General features: G+C 40.8%; 2 protein-coding genes across 4 annotated transcripts; one reads left to right on the top strand and one right to left on the bottom strand.

Annotated features, from left to right (window-relative positions):
• Positions 1-336: 336 nt before the first annotated feature.
• LOC107099549 (chromosome unknown open reading frame, human C7orf73) lies at positions 337-1355 on the top strand. The gene is made up of 3 exons (XM_015397715.1): positions 337-493; positions 763-816; positions 1261-1355. Exons 1-3 carry the CDS (start codon positions 479-481, stop codon positions 1330-1332), a joined length of 141 nt encoding a protein of 46 aa, XP_015253201.1. The 5' UTR covers positions 337-478; the 3' UTR covers positions 1333-1355.
• Positions 1356-3402: 2047 nt separating this feature from the next.
• On the bottom strand, positions 3403-16182 carry dhx57 (DEAH-box helicase 57). Of its 3 annotated transcripts, none has more exons than XM_015397729.1 (25): positions 16015-16182; positions 13344-13377; positions 13071-13247; positions 12727-12987; positions 12442-12636; positions 10779-11647; positions 10528-10703; positions 10316-10437; positions 10051-10246; positions 9855-9979; positions 9646-9779; positions 9514-9568; positions 9166-9380; positions 8973-9089; positions 8794-8890; positions 6319-6492; positions 6030-6230; positions 5672-5948; positions 5484-5579; positions 5179-5262; positions 4926-5063; positions 4767-4841; positions 4555-4689; positions 4284-4484; positions 3403-4152 (listed from the first exon to the last, which is right to left on the bottom strand). In XM_015397729.1, exons 3-25 carry the CDS (start codon positions 13241-13243, stop codon positions 4009-4011), a joined length of 4260 nt encoding a protein of 1419 aa, XP_015253215.1. In that variant the 5' UTR covers positions 13244-13247; positions 13344-13377; positions 16015-16182; the 3' UTR covers positions 3403-4008. The 3 variants fall into 3 exon arrangements, with proteins under 3 accessions (XP_015253215.1, XP_015253216.1, XP_015253217.1); XM_015397730.1 differs by having other exon boundaries at positions 13071-13243; XM_015397731.1 differs by having other exon boundaries at positions 16024-16179.
• Positions 16183-16354: the final 172 nt, after the last annotated feature.

The raw sequence follows: 16354 nt of genomic DNA, 5'->3' as shown, positions 1-16354 counted from the left end.
ATTATTTTTCCTCCCTATTAAATATAAATTGTCATTTAAACAGGTAGACCCACTCTGATGATTATTACTTCTTCCCCCTCTGTTTCTCTCATTAATGATTCTATTTAATATAAATTGTTGTACCTTATATAATCCTCTCCCTTTCTTATTTTCGTTCCACCTCTTTTGCCATTTCTCCTTTTTTTAAAACTCTTAATAAGTGAACTACCTTCCCCTTTCCCAAAAGGAACCACGGCAGAGTAAGAATAGAGCTGGGAGTTGTAGTTCTTAGAGTGGAAACGACCCAAAAGACTACAAATCAGCTGCGATGACTAACGGAAGCGAAGGTCATTTTTCACGCGCATGCGTAGAAGTTGAAAGACGGGCTAGCTTTATCAGTTAGCTGGTTTGGATCATTTAACTTTGACAAAACCTCCTCTTTTAAAGCTATAAAGTTTATATAATCGGTGTGTTACTTAATAACTTAAGCAACTTCGTCATGTTACAGTTTTTGGTGAGTTTTGTTTTCTTTTTATGCCAGACATCCTCCGTTTTCCAAGATGCTATCCGTAGCTACCATAGAGTAAATGTTAGCTGTTAGCGCTTCATGCTAATAGATCTGTTAAAGTTACAAAAAACAAGGAGAAAATATCAAGTATATATCAAATATTAAGATGTCAGAAAAGCTCAATAAGATTCAACCAAGTTTGGTGCTCAACATTAGATGATTGTGCCTTTCTTATTAACTGTAATAAAACTTATGTATTATTTTTTTCCTTACAGGCTGGTTTCACGTTGGGGAATGTTGTGGGGATGTACCTTGCTCAAAATTATGAAGTAAGCTGTTTCTTAATTTTTATGAATATATTGTTTCTAGATCTTGTCATCAACTCCATTGTTTACTTCTTTTTTTATTTTATTTTTTTACATTTTTTGTGCTTACCTTAAATTCTCTTTTCCTTATTGCCTTTTTAAATCTTCTCTCTTCCTAGTTTATTTCCTTCCTTTCTTACTTGCATCCTTCTTTCTATACTTCTTATTTCTTCTTTTATATCCTTCCACATTACTCCTTTATTTCTTTTTTGTAGGTTTCCCACCTTTTATTAAATTATCTACCCTTAATGAAACTTTTGATATATTAGACTTAAAATTTTTGTTTGATCAGTATGTATAAAGCCTGCTCATCCAGATTAAACCAAGTATTCTTTATCTTATTTGATAATTATGGTGGTTTTTACTTAAATAACCAGATTCTAAGTGTGAATTTTGACCTCTGCTTAGGTTCCCAATATAGCCAAGAAAATTGAAGCTTTTAAGAAGGACGTGGAGGCCAAGAAGAAGCCACCAGAGTAACCAAAACAGGATTGTGCAACAAACAAGAGGAGACATCTTCCACTGAGATTATTTATTCCACTGGGTTTCATCGACTCTGTGGGGTTTGCGTTTGCAAATGTCCATTTGTAAATGTGTATAAAAATATAAGTAATTCCAGGACAAGCGTTTCCCACCTCAGTTATAAATCCTTGTTCCCAATGTAGCCTTCCTCATTGAGTAAACAGTGCGGTAACTGGATTTAAAGAATAATGCAGCTAATTGGTGGGAATCACTTCAAGTCCAAGTTGGCGGCACTGGTTGCCTGATTTTTCCGTAATGCAGTGTGATGATTTTGCTTGAAGTGCATTGCAAAAGCTACGCAAAAGCTGCCAAACATTTTGACACGTTTTGATGAACGCTGTTCTACATCCTTAAGCCTTTAATAAAGTTATAGAAAATGACTTTACAACTCTGTCTCATTATTTAGAGTTTTCACTATAATCTGTTCTTTCAATAGATGGCACTATTACCCTTTAGTGGTTAGCAGATCGGATCGTTGTTTTTCGGATCGTTGTTTTTCTTCTTGTTCTTTTGGAGATTTGGCCACCCAAACCCCCTATACTCCAAGCAGTCTGCTGCATTGTGACAGATGTAGCAGAGGCTCTCTATGGCTGCAGGGCTGAAGATGTCCACCTCCATCTTAGTGAATTTGGTAGAGCTCCCAGTCTTTTTGGCAGACTGAGCTGAGGAATCTGGGCTTTATGGGTTTGTCAGGAAAGATAATTCGTGGTGATTTTTCTGTATATACAATAACAGGCTTTAAAAATAATAGAAAAAAACTTAAAATATTTTACCATAGTAAAAAGATAATGAGATACTTTTATATATCTGGAAGACGCATGATAAACATATCATGAGATACTTCTAATATTAAATATGAGCAGAAAATTATCTCTTACCAGTGGGCTTGGCACATTTTATGGTGGCAACCAAACGGGTCCTCGTGAGAAGTGATAACCCATATGTTTGCATCCTGTTGGCTTGGAGACCGCAGAGGCGGCATGGAATCCTGCGACCTCTGCACTGTTTCTGTTGGGAAAATGAAATGCAAAATAAATCCACAACTCTCTTCGGAAAACAAACCTGATGAGTTTAATTTAAATTTGGTGAAAAACATCCATTGGTTCTAGGTATGCTGATGTGTCCACTCCTAAAACTAGGATTTGTTTCACACAAAAGCTATGTTGTTCTCTTTTAATGAGGCAAATAAAAAGAAAATCTGTTCTTTAAACCTTCTTTAGTTCAGCATCAATCTATTTCTATGTAAACATGCACTGTTAATAAAAGCTGAGCAGCACTGATCAAAAAAATGTATTCCTAGATAAAAAAAAGGGACCTTTTTTTAATGGTTTCTCAAATTTATTCATAAAAAAAACAGGGTTCACCCTAATAGGCTTTGACAGTCTTTGCTGGTAGGTTCTACTGGTAAGTTGTTTCCTTTTATTCAATCTGATGCAAATCAGTGAATGAAAGGAAAACATGTTTTTATATTTCACATTTCAACATGAAATGCATCTGGGATTTTAATAATATTGGAAATCCTCCTAACTAAACTTTGCCACATGAAAAGCATTGTAAAGCCTGAGGAAAAAAAAAAAAAAAAAGTGAAAAATATATATTTTTCAGATTAAAATAAAAAATTAACAGACCCAAGTCTGCATATCCATGTTTACATTCCAAAGTTTATTTTGCTGTTATGCACGATATGCAAAATAAATAATTGCTGATTTGTTGCAGCAAAAACTGTTCTATTGGGTTTTAGTTTTGAATTTGATAAATAGATAAAAGTAATGAGTGTGTTTGCAAATACTTAAAAAATAGGTTTCTCACCTGCAGCTTAGACTTTACTGAAATGATTCAGGGTTTGTTTTCTGTTTCATTTGCTGGTATTTAAGCTAACCACAAAGAAAAAAAAAAAAAAATCAACAAATACATTTCTTTAATGTCTTAATTCTGACAGTTTGCTTAGGTGATGCATTCAATTACAGAATGTTTTTTTTTGGAATTCGTATTTAGCCTTTTCTTTTTGCCGGCTCGATGTACTGTATTTGTAAATCAGATAAACCTCAAAGCTTTATTTGCAAGGAACTGTTGAGTGGATTTTATCGCTTGCAAAAACAACAGTTGTCTTTAGAAACAGACACCGTCTCCCGCCTTCACTCCAAAACCTTTCCATTCACATAATAAAGTGTAATTATGACAGAAAAATACATTCAGCAGATTTAAAAAACATCTCAACGCCATGCAGCAGCTCTTGGATCACTCAGTCGTGCAGTACAAATACACATTTGCATGCAGTCACATAAAAAAAAATGAAGAAAATCCAATATGGATCCAAGAAAACAGTGTTGTGTTACACACAACCCAAAATAAAACTGCTGTATACAAAGTTTACTTGACATCAAGTGCAGGAAAACAGTGCATGGAATCAAAACATGAAAGATTAATAAATAAGACTTCATCATCTGCATAGGTGTTTTTTTTTTTAAAGCATTTTTTCCCCTTTATGCAGTAACATAAATTCATGCATCCAATGTCTTAATTAGTGAAGTAAAATACCAGAGTTTCCCTTTGACAATATATTTATTTATAGTCCATGGCAGAGCTCCACTCATTTAAGCCCTTAGGGGGATCGTGAGGCTTCCAGCTGGAGAGTTACTGAGTGGTTATAAGTTGGACGATCATGCGGATGATGCGAGAACCACGGGGACAGGTGCATAGGTCCATGCTTGGGTTCCTGATTTTATCTTCCAGCAGCTGGTCCAGCTCCCAGCGCAGCTCCTTTACCAGCTCAGCCACCTGGGAAACACAAACGATGGTTGGTTGGTAGAGATCTTAACTTTTTGAGAGGATCTGAATGGGATTCAACACCCAAGTTCTAAGCAGGGGAGAAAAGAAAATGTTTAAGCTGTATGTAGGTGCTCTGGGACCTGATGCGAAGCTGCAGCGAATCGGATCCACCCGTCATCCAGGGAGATGACAAACTCTCCTTTGTGCAGCTCCACGTTGACCTGACCCCCTCCGAACAGCACCAGCGGGTAGACGGACACCATGCTGCAGTCCCTGATGAAAATGCGGCTCGTCTTTACCTTCTCGTGGTAAACCAGGTAGGGACTGTCATAGTGGCGGACCTAAGAGAGGAAAGAATATTATTACATTTTCCTGAATGGGAAACAGTCGTTTCGTGAAGCCCCAGCTCACCGTGTAGTTAACAGACGATGGGTGAACGTGGACGCAGCCGTCGTTCTTGGTCATAAAGCGCAGCTCGTTGGCTTTCGGTTGCATCTTCATTGCTCCCTTGCTGGTCATCTTGTAATTCCCCTGAGGTGCTCGTACCTGGATCAAAAGAGGGATCAAGCGTCACTTCATTGTGAAGTCGCTGCTATGAGCTGAGATTTGAAAAGGTGATTCACCTGGACGACGTTTGGATAGAGAGCTGCACACAGCATTGCAGACATCAGACGGATGTTATCCGAATTAAGGTTGGCCTAGGAGGGAGAATATGACAAACCTTAAAGGTGCTGTTCACTTTTTAGACAAAAAGATGAATTCAGTGAGTATATATGATTCACCTCAGGTCCAGTAGCCTCTAAAACACCATCCGTTCCCTTTGAGGAAAGACGTTCAATAACTCTGGCCCTCAATCCCTCCTTAATGAAGCCGATGTCCGACAGCAGCTCTGCAAACTGTCTCTTCAGGCTGGCGATCTCCTGAATGGGGCACGCCGTTGAAGATTTGGAGGTTCATAAAAGGATTTCACATTATGAACAACACATTTATCTGTAAAGATTGCTTTGATCTGAGGCTCTGCTGCTACTTTCTCACCTGTAAACTGCGCCAGGACAGGAAGTTCTCCCTACAGTAGAGGAAGCCGGCCTGGTTACCGTTCTTTGCAGCGCAGCACCAACCCTGCCAGGGACAGAGATGATCCGTCACACGGCTTCTAAGTAAAACTTCGCACACTACTACAGACAGCAAGAGAAATCATGGAAAACAGACTAATAATTCTACAGGATAGAAAATGATTGGAGGAGTCACTGAGATAATTAAAGAACATGGAATTCATCTTCTTTTTAAAGACAACCTGTAAACAGAAATAAAGATAATCAGATTGTGAGCAGAGTCGGTACCTTGTATGCTTGTAACAAAGCCAGATGGTCACTGTTAGCCAATGAGAAGGCAAGCTTCTTCTCGCCAGCTTCCTCTCTCTTATCCCACGGAGACACCTGGAAACATTGCACATGTCCAAACCTCTTATAATAAACTCAAAATGACAGTACTAAATAAAATATAGATCTAGAGTGTCATGTTTGCTTACAAATGGAGATTTAAAGGCCAGACTGGCGGCGATGGTGAGCGCCGGGTCGAGGCAGCGAAAAATGGCGCCAAACAGCATCAGTTTTCCTATGCGCACGTCGACAGGCAGGCAGGCCAGGTGGTAGCCCAGCGGGGTCAGCTTCTCATCTGCGGTCAGAGCACCCAGGTCCTGGAGACGCTGCCTGGCAGCGTCCAGGCTGCCTTCAGCCGGGGGCTCGATGAGCCGAGAGAAGACCGACTCCAGCGGCTGTTCGGCAAACAAATCCAGGATCTTAATTCTGTCAAAGAAATGAGAAAAAAGTGGTTTCACATCATAAACCCTCTAAGTGAAGGCAAACGGCGTTGGGTGAGGACGCTACCGGAGGCAGAGCTGCTCCAGAGGGACTCTCTGGATCTCAGGCAGCTGCTGCTCAGCCAGCTGGTGGTGGAAGCAGTGGCTTGTGAAGAGATGGAAGCAAACCCCAGAGGCCACGCGACCTGCTCGACCTTTCCTCTGCAGCGCGTTGGCTCTGGACACCCACGAGTCCTCCAGGCTCTCCATGCTTTTGGATGCGTCATACCTGAGAACAAGCAGCGCAGCATGGAGCCGTCTCAGACCATTTTAGCGAGGATTAAGTGTGATTAATCTAAGGGAAATGCACAGCTGACCTCTTTTCCTTCATCTTGCCAGAGTCAATGACGTAAACCACGTCGTCGATGGTGACGGAGGTCTCAGCGATGTTGGTGGAGATGATGATCTTCGTGACGCCCTCAGGAGGGCGGCTGAAGACGGCCTGCTGCTCCTCGTTGGATAAGGTTGAATGGAGGGGGTACACCACACACCTGACAGTTGGGACAAACGCAGCAGGTGTTGCATCTGCAAACTAATGAGCTTCATTTTCCTTTTTCACGAGCCGACTATCATGTAGTTGTCCAAAGATCTTAAAATTTATCTTTTTATTGCAGGAGCTATTATCTTAAATACAAAATAAGCACAGGACAGGACAGCTTCTCTTTTCTTTATTTGATTTAATATAAAGATTTTCTAAAAGACTGAGGCTGCATCCTGTTTGTCAACTCATTTAAAATGGCGTAACCACTATATAGTGCCCTATATAGTGGTTACGCCATTTGAAATGAGTGTCCGAACATCTAGTGGATGAATGAGTAGTGGACTCGAAATTTTCCACAATGAAAAGTATAGGGTTGGGAATTGATAAGATTTTCACGATTCCGATTCCCTTATCGATTCTGTAAAACAATTCGATTCCTTATCGATTTTGTGAAACGATTAGATTCTTTATCGATTCTCTTATCGGTTCTGTGAAACAATGAACTTGGTAAGCGCACGGTGACTTTCGTCTACCTTCGCCTGGGAGATTCTATTTCTGCCTGCCTCGGAGAAAACAGAAGGCAGTGAACGGGAGCTGCCAGCCTCTGAGCCAGCCAGGCTACCCGTCTCATCCCAGTCATCTAAATCTAATGGAGAAGGCATCCGTTTAATGAAAAAGCATTACTGTAGCATTACTGGAAATAAACTCATCTCCCCCTGATTTAAATAAACAAGCGTCACCTTTCTCTCGCTCCCTGAACTGCGGAGCAACTTCATTGCATGCTTCCATCCATTGTAATAGCTAGAAATCATGTAAGCATTCCAGCTACCAGTAGTTCTAATTAAACATGCTAGCAATGCCTTCATGGCCTTCATGGCTGGTTGTAATTTTAGCTTCTGTCCGGAAGCATCAAAAACACGGCATTTGTTCAATGGATGCCATGTTGTGTGCGCAGGCGTTTCTGCACATGTATTTCCTCCCGCGGATGTTATTGCCACTTTGCAATGATGGTTAAGCACCTTCTTGCCATCTTTCTCTTCCTTAAAATGAAGCCAAACTTTCGATCTCTTTGACTGCTTTTGTTTTGCTTTGCTAGACTTACTCCTGGTCACGTCGTACTTGCCTACTGAATGCCGTGTGCGTAACTTGCGTAAAAAACATGCCGTAAGTCGTGCTGCCCAGAGCTAGGCTCTGGTGCTGCCTGGAATCGTTACGAGAATCGTTAAGCGAGCTGCCAAACGGTACCATGGAATTGATCCACACGGAACCGGTTCTGAACAGGAACCGGTTTTCGATTTCCATCCCTATAAAAGTAATAATCATCCATGGTCACTAGAAGAGCAGATATATCCCGGAATGCATTGCTAAGATAGTTCTCCTTGCAAAGCATTATGGGATTTGCTATCACAGTGGCCCACTGTCGCCAATGGCTGTTGCTACTTGACAGCGGCAACTTATATCAAAGATGGCGCAGGCACCGTATGGGGAGGTGGAGTCACGCGACCAACGGGGAGTGAACAGTAGTGAATATAGTAAAGTCCACTATATTGTTCCCACTCTATATAGTGAAGGAGGGATCTAGGGGTTAGGGCGGACATTCGGGCACAGCCAGAGTCTGGAAAAAGGTTACCTTAGTTTCTGGTGACCCATTTCTACATTCATTAAAGCATGTGATTTGGATCTTTCACCTGCTGAAAAACCAAGCGACACCTTCTGTTTTTTTTATAAAGGCTACAGGTTTATATTCAATGTGGGTTTATTTTTTTTCCACTCATTTATTATATCAAAAAGCCCCACAGCATCACAGATCCTCCACCGTACTTTTGACAGATAATGTCAGGCTCAACTGAAGTTTTGTTAAATTAAACACCTGCTTCAGCTACCTTTTAAACATTAAATTTAGGGGATGTAAGCGATTATGGACTTTTATGCATAAAATAAATAAATAAATAAATAATACTTTTAATTTTTGCCATTTCTCATCACTGAATAACTATACAGAAATTAAAGACTTTCCGTAAAAGTAAAAAAGAAATTCACTGGACTTGGTTTCCAAGATTTGAAGACCCTGAAACCAAGTCCAGGGAATTTTTTTTTTTAACTTCTACGGAATGACTATGACCTGGATGACTGAGAATCTTCCTCAGCAAATTAAAGACTTGTTTTTATCAAATAATAAGTTAAGCTAAAGCACGAAAAGTGAATCTTTTTGAATGTTTTCCACATATCTTTACCAGAGGTGATGTTAAATATCCCAGCAGTGTTACTGTAAACCTTAACTTTTCCATTAATTGGTATAAAACTCACAAACCTTGATGTTCGCCTGTTGTTAAAAATCCTGTTGGACTGCAGCTGCTCATAGAGCATTTTAATCTCAGCCAGACCCGGCAGGAACACCAACACCGCACCTGCAATAAAACCAATAAGGAATTTTAGATACCTGGTTTCTACAAAGTGTCTGGATATAACCTGAGTGTGATAAAGTGGTACCTGGTGGGTAGCTGTGTTTTCCATCCACTATCCACTCCAGCAGACTCTCCACCAAGTCCATGTTGATCTTGTCCAGGTCCATCGCAGCAATAGTTTTAAGGACAGACTTTTTCGTATCTACACAAGCAAAAGCAGATAATTAAACCCGAGGAGTGATTTAAGGGTGCAGAAGGCTCACTTCTTCTAAACTCACCTTTATATCGAACTGTGAGCTCCTGCAGGTTGAGCTGCTGGTCTGGAACAGAGTCTTTAACAAAGTCTTTCTTATAGAAAGACATGAAGTTCCACACGTCATCGCCTAAATCGTCCACCATGTTCCTCGGATCACCTTTACCTCCTCGCCCACTCGTGGAAGACGAATTTTGTTTCCCTGAGCGTAAATACGGGCTGCCGTCCTCAATGACATAGCTGGAGACGCATCAGAAAGGATGGCCACACATTTTTATTTCAATATTTACTCAGACTTCTTTCCCAAACTCATCAAGTCCAAAAATGTTGAATCGAATCTCAGTTTAATTAGAAGAGAAGGGGAAGTGGTTACCCAGTTTTAGCGATGGCGTCTTCAAGGAAAAACTGGTCAACAGGGAAAGTACGTCCTGGAGAAGAACAAGGTGGATTAAACTGATGAATGAGAAGCGGCGCCATGTTTTTTACTGCATATCAGAGCGAGTACCCGGTATATGGATGGTGGGACAGTTGTAGAAATACTCTGAGAAGAGGTTGGCGTTAAGGGTGGCACTCATTAAAATAATCTTCAGGTCTTGCCTCTTTGTAATTAGATCCTTTAGCACCAACAGTAGGAAGTCACTGCATGTGAAAACAAACAGATGAAGATTAAAAAACGTTACAGTTTTTGCATATAAAGGCGTCTGAATAGCTGACCTTTCTTCCGTTCTTTCGTGCACCTCATCCACGATAACGTGCGAGACGCCCCTGAGGTCGGCGTCGCCCTCCAGTCTTCTGAGCAGCACGCCTGTGGTGCAGTACAGCAGCCTGGTGGCAGATGTCTGATAAAAAATGTCGGGGAGTCAGGAAGCAGTGCATTTTACGAGAGATATAAGCCGGCACGTGTGCATACCCTGACGCTCTCCAGGCGGATCTGGTAGCCCACAGAGTTCCCCAGAGACTCGGCGCGCTCCTGTGCGACTCTCTGAGCCACGGAGATGGCAGAAATACGGCGAGGCTGGGTGCAGATGATGTTGGCCACGTCTGGGGCGGGGCCGCACAGAGAGGCGTCCAGGATGAACTGAGGAATCTGAGTGGTTTTACCACACCTGCAGGGGATAAAAGGTTTAAAGAACAGAAAAAGAAGAGACTAACGGAGCTTTTATTGGATCACCTACCCCGTCATTCCACTGACCACCAGAACCTGACACCTGTTCAGCTCATCCAGGATTTGCTCTTTTTCTTGCCAAGCTGGAAGGCTCCTCCGCTGCTCCAGCATGGATTTAAAGCGCCTCGAAGACTGAATTAGAGATAAAAAATAAAAAATAAGACTTCAGGATCCAAATTTACCTATAATGTTAGGAAGATTTTTTTTTCCCAGTAGATCAACCTGTTTCCTCTGGAATTCCCGACACAGCTTGGCATTTTCCGGCAGAAGGTTCTCCACCCTCTGACTGTGCTTGCTCTCCATCTTCTTCCTCAGGTTGACGTAGCTCTCCGTCTCGACTGGGACAGCTTCAACCTCCACCTCCTCTTCAGGCTCCTCTGCCTCTCCGTTCTCTTTCACTAAAAAGAAAATCAGGAAGCGTCAGTATATAGAGGTGAAAAAAAGTCAGATATCTGGGCTTCTTGATGACTCACCATCTGATGTTTTCTGGGTAGCGGGTGGGGCGGCCCTCCTGCTGTTTGCGCTGCTACTCCTGCTCTCCTCTGAGGCGCCGCTCCTCACACTCTTACTCTTTGCGATGGACAGAGAGGTGGGTTGTGGTACCAACATGGGGGGAGGTGTGCTGTATTTGTGATGGCTGAGAGCTAGAAGCTCCTTCATGCTGAGCTCATCCTCACATAAGGTGATCAGGGTGTAAACGACAGGCTCGCCGCTTTTCGCCGCAGACAGCGCCTCTTCGAACAACCTCTCGGTGACACAGAGTCTCCCCGCAGCTCCAACGGACTCATCATTGGTGCTGAAAGCCACTATCGGCGCCTGATGAGGATAACGGCTTCCTTTAGGGAAGCGGACCTCCAGCTCATATTCTGGAGGGGAATAGCTGCTGATGCCAGGCATGCTTGGGCCATCCAGGTCCGAGGAACCAGTCACAGACTTTTCCTTTCCTGGGAGTTCGTGCCTGAACCGACATTTGTCGCCGAAGCGGCAGCCGCGGTCTTTTAGGTAGAATTTGCAGACCTCACGGCTCTTTTTGCTCACAGCTGCTCCTGTGATTTTAGCTGGTTTCTCTGAGAGGAACGGCACATCCAAAGAAACCGTCCACACAGAGTTGGCGATTCGCTCCGTGAAGCGCTCTCCATAAATAGCAGCAAGCGCCAGGGCTTCCTCCTGCCTCTGGCTCAGGCATTCATCCATCGGCACCCCCTGGAGGTCATCAGGGAAAACGGCTTTCTGTCCATAGCGTTCGCTGAAGACTTGAAGGAGGAGCTGCTCCAAGGTCGCCCCAAATTCTCCTCCACCGGACTCCAGAGCCTGTTTGGCTCTCTCTCGGTCAAAGCCATATCTTTATAGCGGGAAAACAAAAAGGTTACTGAAAATAAATTACTACAATGTTTTTTATTTGTAATTTAATGGAGTTTGCATCAGAGAAGCCATTTTATTTATCAGTCCTGCTAAATAAAATGTGTTCTGAGCCACAACTTCTAAAAATAAGACCATATATTTGATAAATATCTGCTTGACTGCCATTTTATGTGAAAGGATTTAAAATAAAAGCATTGATAGCTTAAAAAAAAAAGAGGATAAATACAGCTGGGGTATTGATATTTACGGAAAATTGTGTTTGAAATAAAAATAACATTTCAATCCTGATCTCAAGAATAATAAATTTATATAAATATAAGCATCTTTTAGTGTCAAATTGTGGTGGAAATTTACTGTGAATATCCAATAAATATTGGAATTTTTATTATATCTTTGTTTTATAACATTGAATTTAATTAAAGTCAATTAAAGTAAAAGGTCCAAAGAGCAACACCTTGCAGACTCTTTTTCAAATTCATTGAGAGACTACAGTAACTCAGTTCTTTGCTCAAATGGAAGCACAAATTTAACAAAATACAGTTTAATTTTGAAAGAAAGATGGAAAGGCACAAGGTAAACAGGACAGCAGGAAGAAACGGAAGCAGCGAAGGAAACAAAGAAGAAACATGCAAGGTAGAAAGTGACTAATGAAATATGCAGCTTTCGATAATTATGCATTAAATAACATGCATTGAAACCCAGATACAGGAGCAGCAGTAGTGGTTTTTGGCCTTAATTGAGCTTTAAAGATCATGAGCGCCATCATGTGATTACCTGCAGAGTTTTCCGATGGCAAATAAAGAGATGATGGGTTCAGGTGTGGGGCGTTCCTCCTCCTCTGGGTCATAAGCAGGGCTCTCTGCTCGCTCCACAGGCTCATCATTGGTGACCCAAAACTGGCCTTCATCACGGTGGTCCAGTTTATCAAATTCCTCATCCTCCTTATCTGAATAATCGGAGCCAGTATCACTGAAGAAAAAAAGAGCCAAAAAAATGATTATTTTTTTTTAACCCTTTTTCTAATTGATTAAAAATGCACGTTTAGAAGGGTTTGCTCACTCGTAAGGCTCATCAAAATCCTGCGTCTGTAGTTCCCGCAGTAACTCCTTCAGCTTTTCTTGGTTGTCACTGGTCATATGGATCCTCTGTAAGGGCATGCTGCTGGTCTCTGGCCTGTTGCCATTGCCTGGTTTTGGAGGGATCCTGGTATTCACCAAGGACCTGGGGAGAGGCTTTCTATCACTTCTTAATCCCCTTCCTCGTCCTTCGTCTCTCCCCCTGGCACGGCTGCCACCGCCACCGCCGCGTCCTTTTGGAGCTCTGAGGAGAAAGAGGTAGGTTTAAATAAAAGAAAAAACTAAATTAAGTATGAAAGCAGTAGATTTTTAGTTGTGCCTTATTACCTGCTGGAACGAGACGGTCCAAAATCAAGGCTGAAATCATCATCATCATCGTCCCAGCGAGCAGCTCCTCCTCCCTTCCGACTTCCACCTCCACCGCCTCCTCCACCTCCTCTTGGCTTGTTAAACCTTCCTCCTCCTCTGTTTGGCTTCCCTCCTCTTCTCCTTGCATTCATCTTTCTGGTCAGCAAACACAAGCAGTCCAGTCACACTCTATTCCTGAGTTTCACTACCAGCAAAATGCTAAAAATAAACTCCCTTAAACTTTAAACAAACCTTCAGTCAGTGCTCCTTCATGGCTGTGAACCATCTGTGAACAGAGACAGAAAAAGAAGAGCAGATCAGATGTGTGTATTCTCAGCTTTAAGAGCAGAAAAGTAGGCTATAATCCTCAAAACGGGAGACGAGAAAGCTGACGGACACAGAGCCGGGCAGAGCGAGACAGCTACTGTAAAGGCACGTCGGAGCAGAGAGTCGCTAATAGCTGAGGGGAGATTTCAATTCAAGTGCAAAGCAATGAGATGGTGGCTGACACACAGCGCTGTTGGCTGCAATTATGCAATCAAACTGCAGAGTAACAATCCCAGCAGGGCCGTTCGGTCCGGAGGCAATGCGGCTGCTGAGGCGTATTATTAGCCAAAGAGCTAAAAGTGAGCATCATGGGGGCATGTTAGAAATACTACAAATTGTAAGAAAGTCAGATATGGGCCACTTAACATTTTGTCACATCCTTTGTTTTTTCTGGGTCTGTTTTGAATGAGACGTTTCAAACAGGTTTTCCTTCTCCCAGTTGTGAATTCTCCACAGCGTGCTTTAAACTCCACAGTACCATCGCCTCAGGATGTACAGCAGATTATCCACACTTAAATATACCTAAAAAAAAAAAAAGATTTAATCATCTAACATTTCATTCCATGATAATTTTTTTTTTAATGTTTTTTTAAATGGCTAAAATCCAATCAGTTCCACATTGTTTACAGAAAGGCAAAAATATTTTGAGTTGGGCTTGTGGTTAGAGCAGTGCGCTTGTGCTCTGAGAAGGTTGCAAGAACCCCGTTGGATCCCCACAGTCTACAATCTGGGTTCCTGAGCAAGACCCTTAACCCCTGACCCTTAACTCCCCAAGGGGATGGGTTAAATGCAGAGGTAAATTTCTCCAGTGTAAGATCAATAAAGTTGAATTATTATTATTATTATTATTATTATTATTATATAAAAAATGACATATAATGATTTGTAATTGTCATTACAGCAGACTTGTGAAATATCAGGAAAAATATTAATTTCAGGGCTATTATATATAGGGGTGGGTATTTTCGCCAAACTCCTGAATCAATTTGATTTTGATTCATACAGGTCTGAATCGATTCATTTCGATTCGTTCTGTTTTTACAACAATAAAAGTGATTCAACTGTGTTTCAAAATACTCATGTATTTTGTTTTTTCCTGTCACATTAAACACAAATTGCAAACTTGTAAATCAGACAGTTTAAACATGAGATGTGAACAAAACTGTCCCAAAAGTGCAAACTTTTGAAAAGTGAAAAAGTGTAGGCTCACTCGAGCAAGCAGACGTGACACAGCAGACATGCATGAGCTGCATTATCTTCACTGCACAAACCATATTTTCAGCGTTGTCTGTAAGAACTACAGGGTGTTTTCTGGTCAGCCCCCATTTGTTAATGTCTTCAGTAAACCTGTTGGGTATATTTGCAGCTGTCTGGCTTGAAGTAATCTTGAGCGCATCTTTCCTGCTTATTTGAATGTGAACGTCACACGGGTGACTACAAAAGGAATCAATCTCATTCCTTAGACATTGATTTTGCAAAAAATGTAAAGGAATCGATTAAATAAATTTTTTTACACAGCCCTAATTTTATATATATATATATTTATAGTATTAACTTTTTTAGCTGTATTATTGTATGCTTCTTCCTGAAAGTGTGCAGCATTTTGGAGAGGAATGGCGATCCTTAAAAATCTATAATAAGACTAACTAAAACACACAGTTAAAGATGAAAAGTTTTACCCCACTTAGAGCCTTTGTGGATCTCAACAGTCTTGTTTTCCAATGTTTCCTCAATATTAATTAACAAAAAAAAGCATTAGATGTTTATGTTATACATATATTTTGCTTTTATAAAATAAATCAATCCCTATTGGCTTTAAATCAAGACAATGTTGATGCTTTCTAATAACTTGATGTTTCAATATGCCCCAATTTAAAATAGTAAGGATGTCATTTAAGATTTAGTCTTTAAAACATTCCCTTTAAAACTTAAAATTGAATAAAAGCCTGTTTCAAAATTTAAAGAAAGAAAAATAAATAGTTTTATGGAGACGAGCTTCTCTTTTGACTTTCTTTTTGATTTAGCACTTTGTCACCTAGTAGAGAAGCTAATTTTGTTTTGTATTTTCTTAAGAACAATAAAAAGCGTTTTTAAAATGGCGATGGGATGTTATTATACAACTATATGTCACCATATTCTATATATATCAAAGATCCTCTTAACAAGTAACAGAAAAAAAGTGTAGAAGTTATCAGAAAAAATAAAACCAAAGTAAATCAGAAGTGGCAGTAGATCATTATATCACAGGGCCCTTAGTTCCTCTAAATATGTAGCCAAAAAGATACATTAACTGATACGCAATACTTTTTTCTTCTACTCAGGAACAAAACGATTTGTTAAAGAGCATGAAATAAAGGTAGCAACTGACCAGGGAACTCCACCATCTTTGTTAGCTAACAAGCTAAAGCTAGCAAGCTCACTTCTAACTTCTACTGTACCTAGCTGTTACAGGTTTCTCCCACATAATTCTCCCATTTCACAGTTAAGATTACAAATAACCTCCGATATATATCATTAACGATAAAACCGAATATAAACATTTTTATAAATAATAACTTTTGATAAATGAACACCTTAAAAGCTGCTACTAACTCACCCAGCTCACCCAGCTTTTCAATTGGACGAAGTTCCGAGTTCACGCTTTGCTTTTCCGGTTCTTTTGTTGCGTAAGAAGAGTTTTAAAATACAATAAATTATTATTATTTACCACTAGACAAGCATAGCACTTTTATCTATTAATACGAAAAAAAAATCCTATAAATTATTAATTTTCCTCGTTGAGGGGGCGGGGTCTTGAATGCAGACACTGCAAATAGCGTGGTGTACGTCATTACGTCATAGGATATATCTTTAGTGCCGCCTCGTACATGTTATGATTGGCTAGTGAAAATGTGCGCAGGTCCGCACAAATATTAAAGGATTATCTCCACAATTTG

This window comes from Cyprinodon variegatus, unplaced genomic scaffold (assembly GCF_000732505.1).
Source record: "Cyprinodon variegatus isolate N-32 unplaced genomic scaffold, C_variegatus-1.0 Scaffold883, whole genome shotgun sequence".
NCBI lineage: Eukaryota > Metazoa > Chordata > Actinopteri > Cyprinodontiformes > Cyprinodontidae > Cyprinodon > Cyprinodon variegatus.
The sequence above is the reverse complement of the archived record's forward strand: the minus strand, read 5'-3'. Positions and strand labels throughout refer to the sequence as shown.

Excerpts from the sequence above, each read along its gene's own strand:
- LOC107099549 (XM_015397715.1), top strand. Across the intron at positions 817-1,260 it reads ACCTTGCTCAAAATTATGAA|GTTCCCAATATAGCCAAGAA; the intron begins GTAAGCTGTTTC and ends ACCTCTGCTTAG.
- dhx57 (XM_015397729.1), bottom strand. The coding sequence starts at position 13,243 with ATGAATGCAAGGAGAAGAGGAGGGAAGCCAAACAGAGGAGGAGGAAGG. Across the intron at positions 9,381-9,513 it reads GACGCCATCGCTAAAACTGG|CTATGTCATTGAGGACGGCA; the intron begins GTAACCACTTCC and ends ATGCGTCTCCAG. Across the intron at positions 6,493-8,793 it reads AACAACAGGCGAACATCAAG|GTGTGTGGTGTACCCCCTCC; the intron begins GTTTGTGAGTTT and ends CCCAACTGTCAG.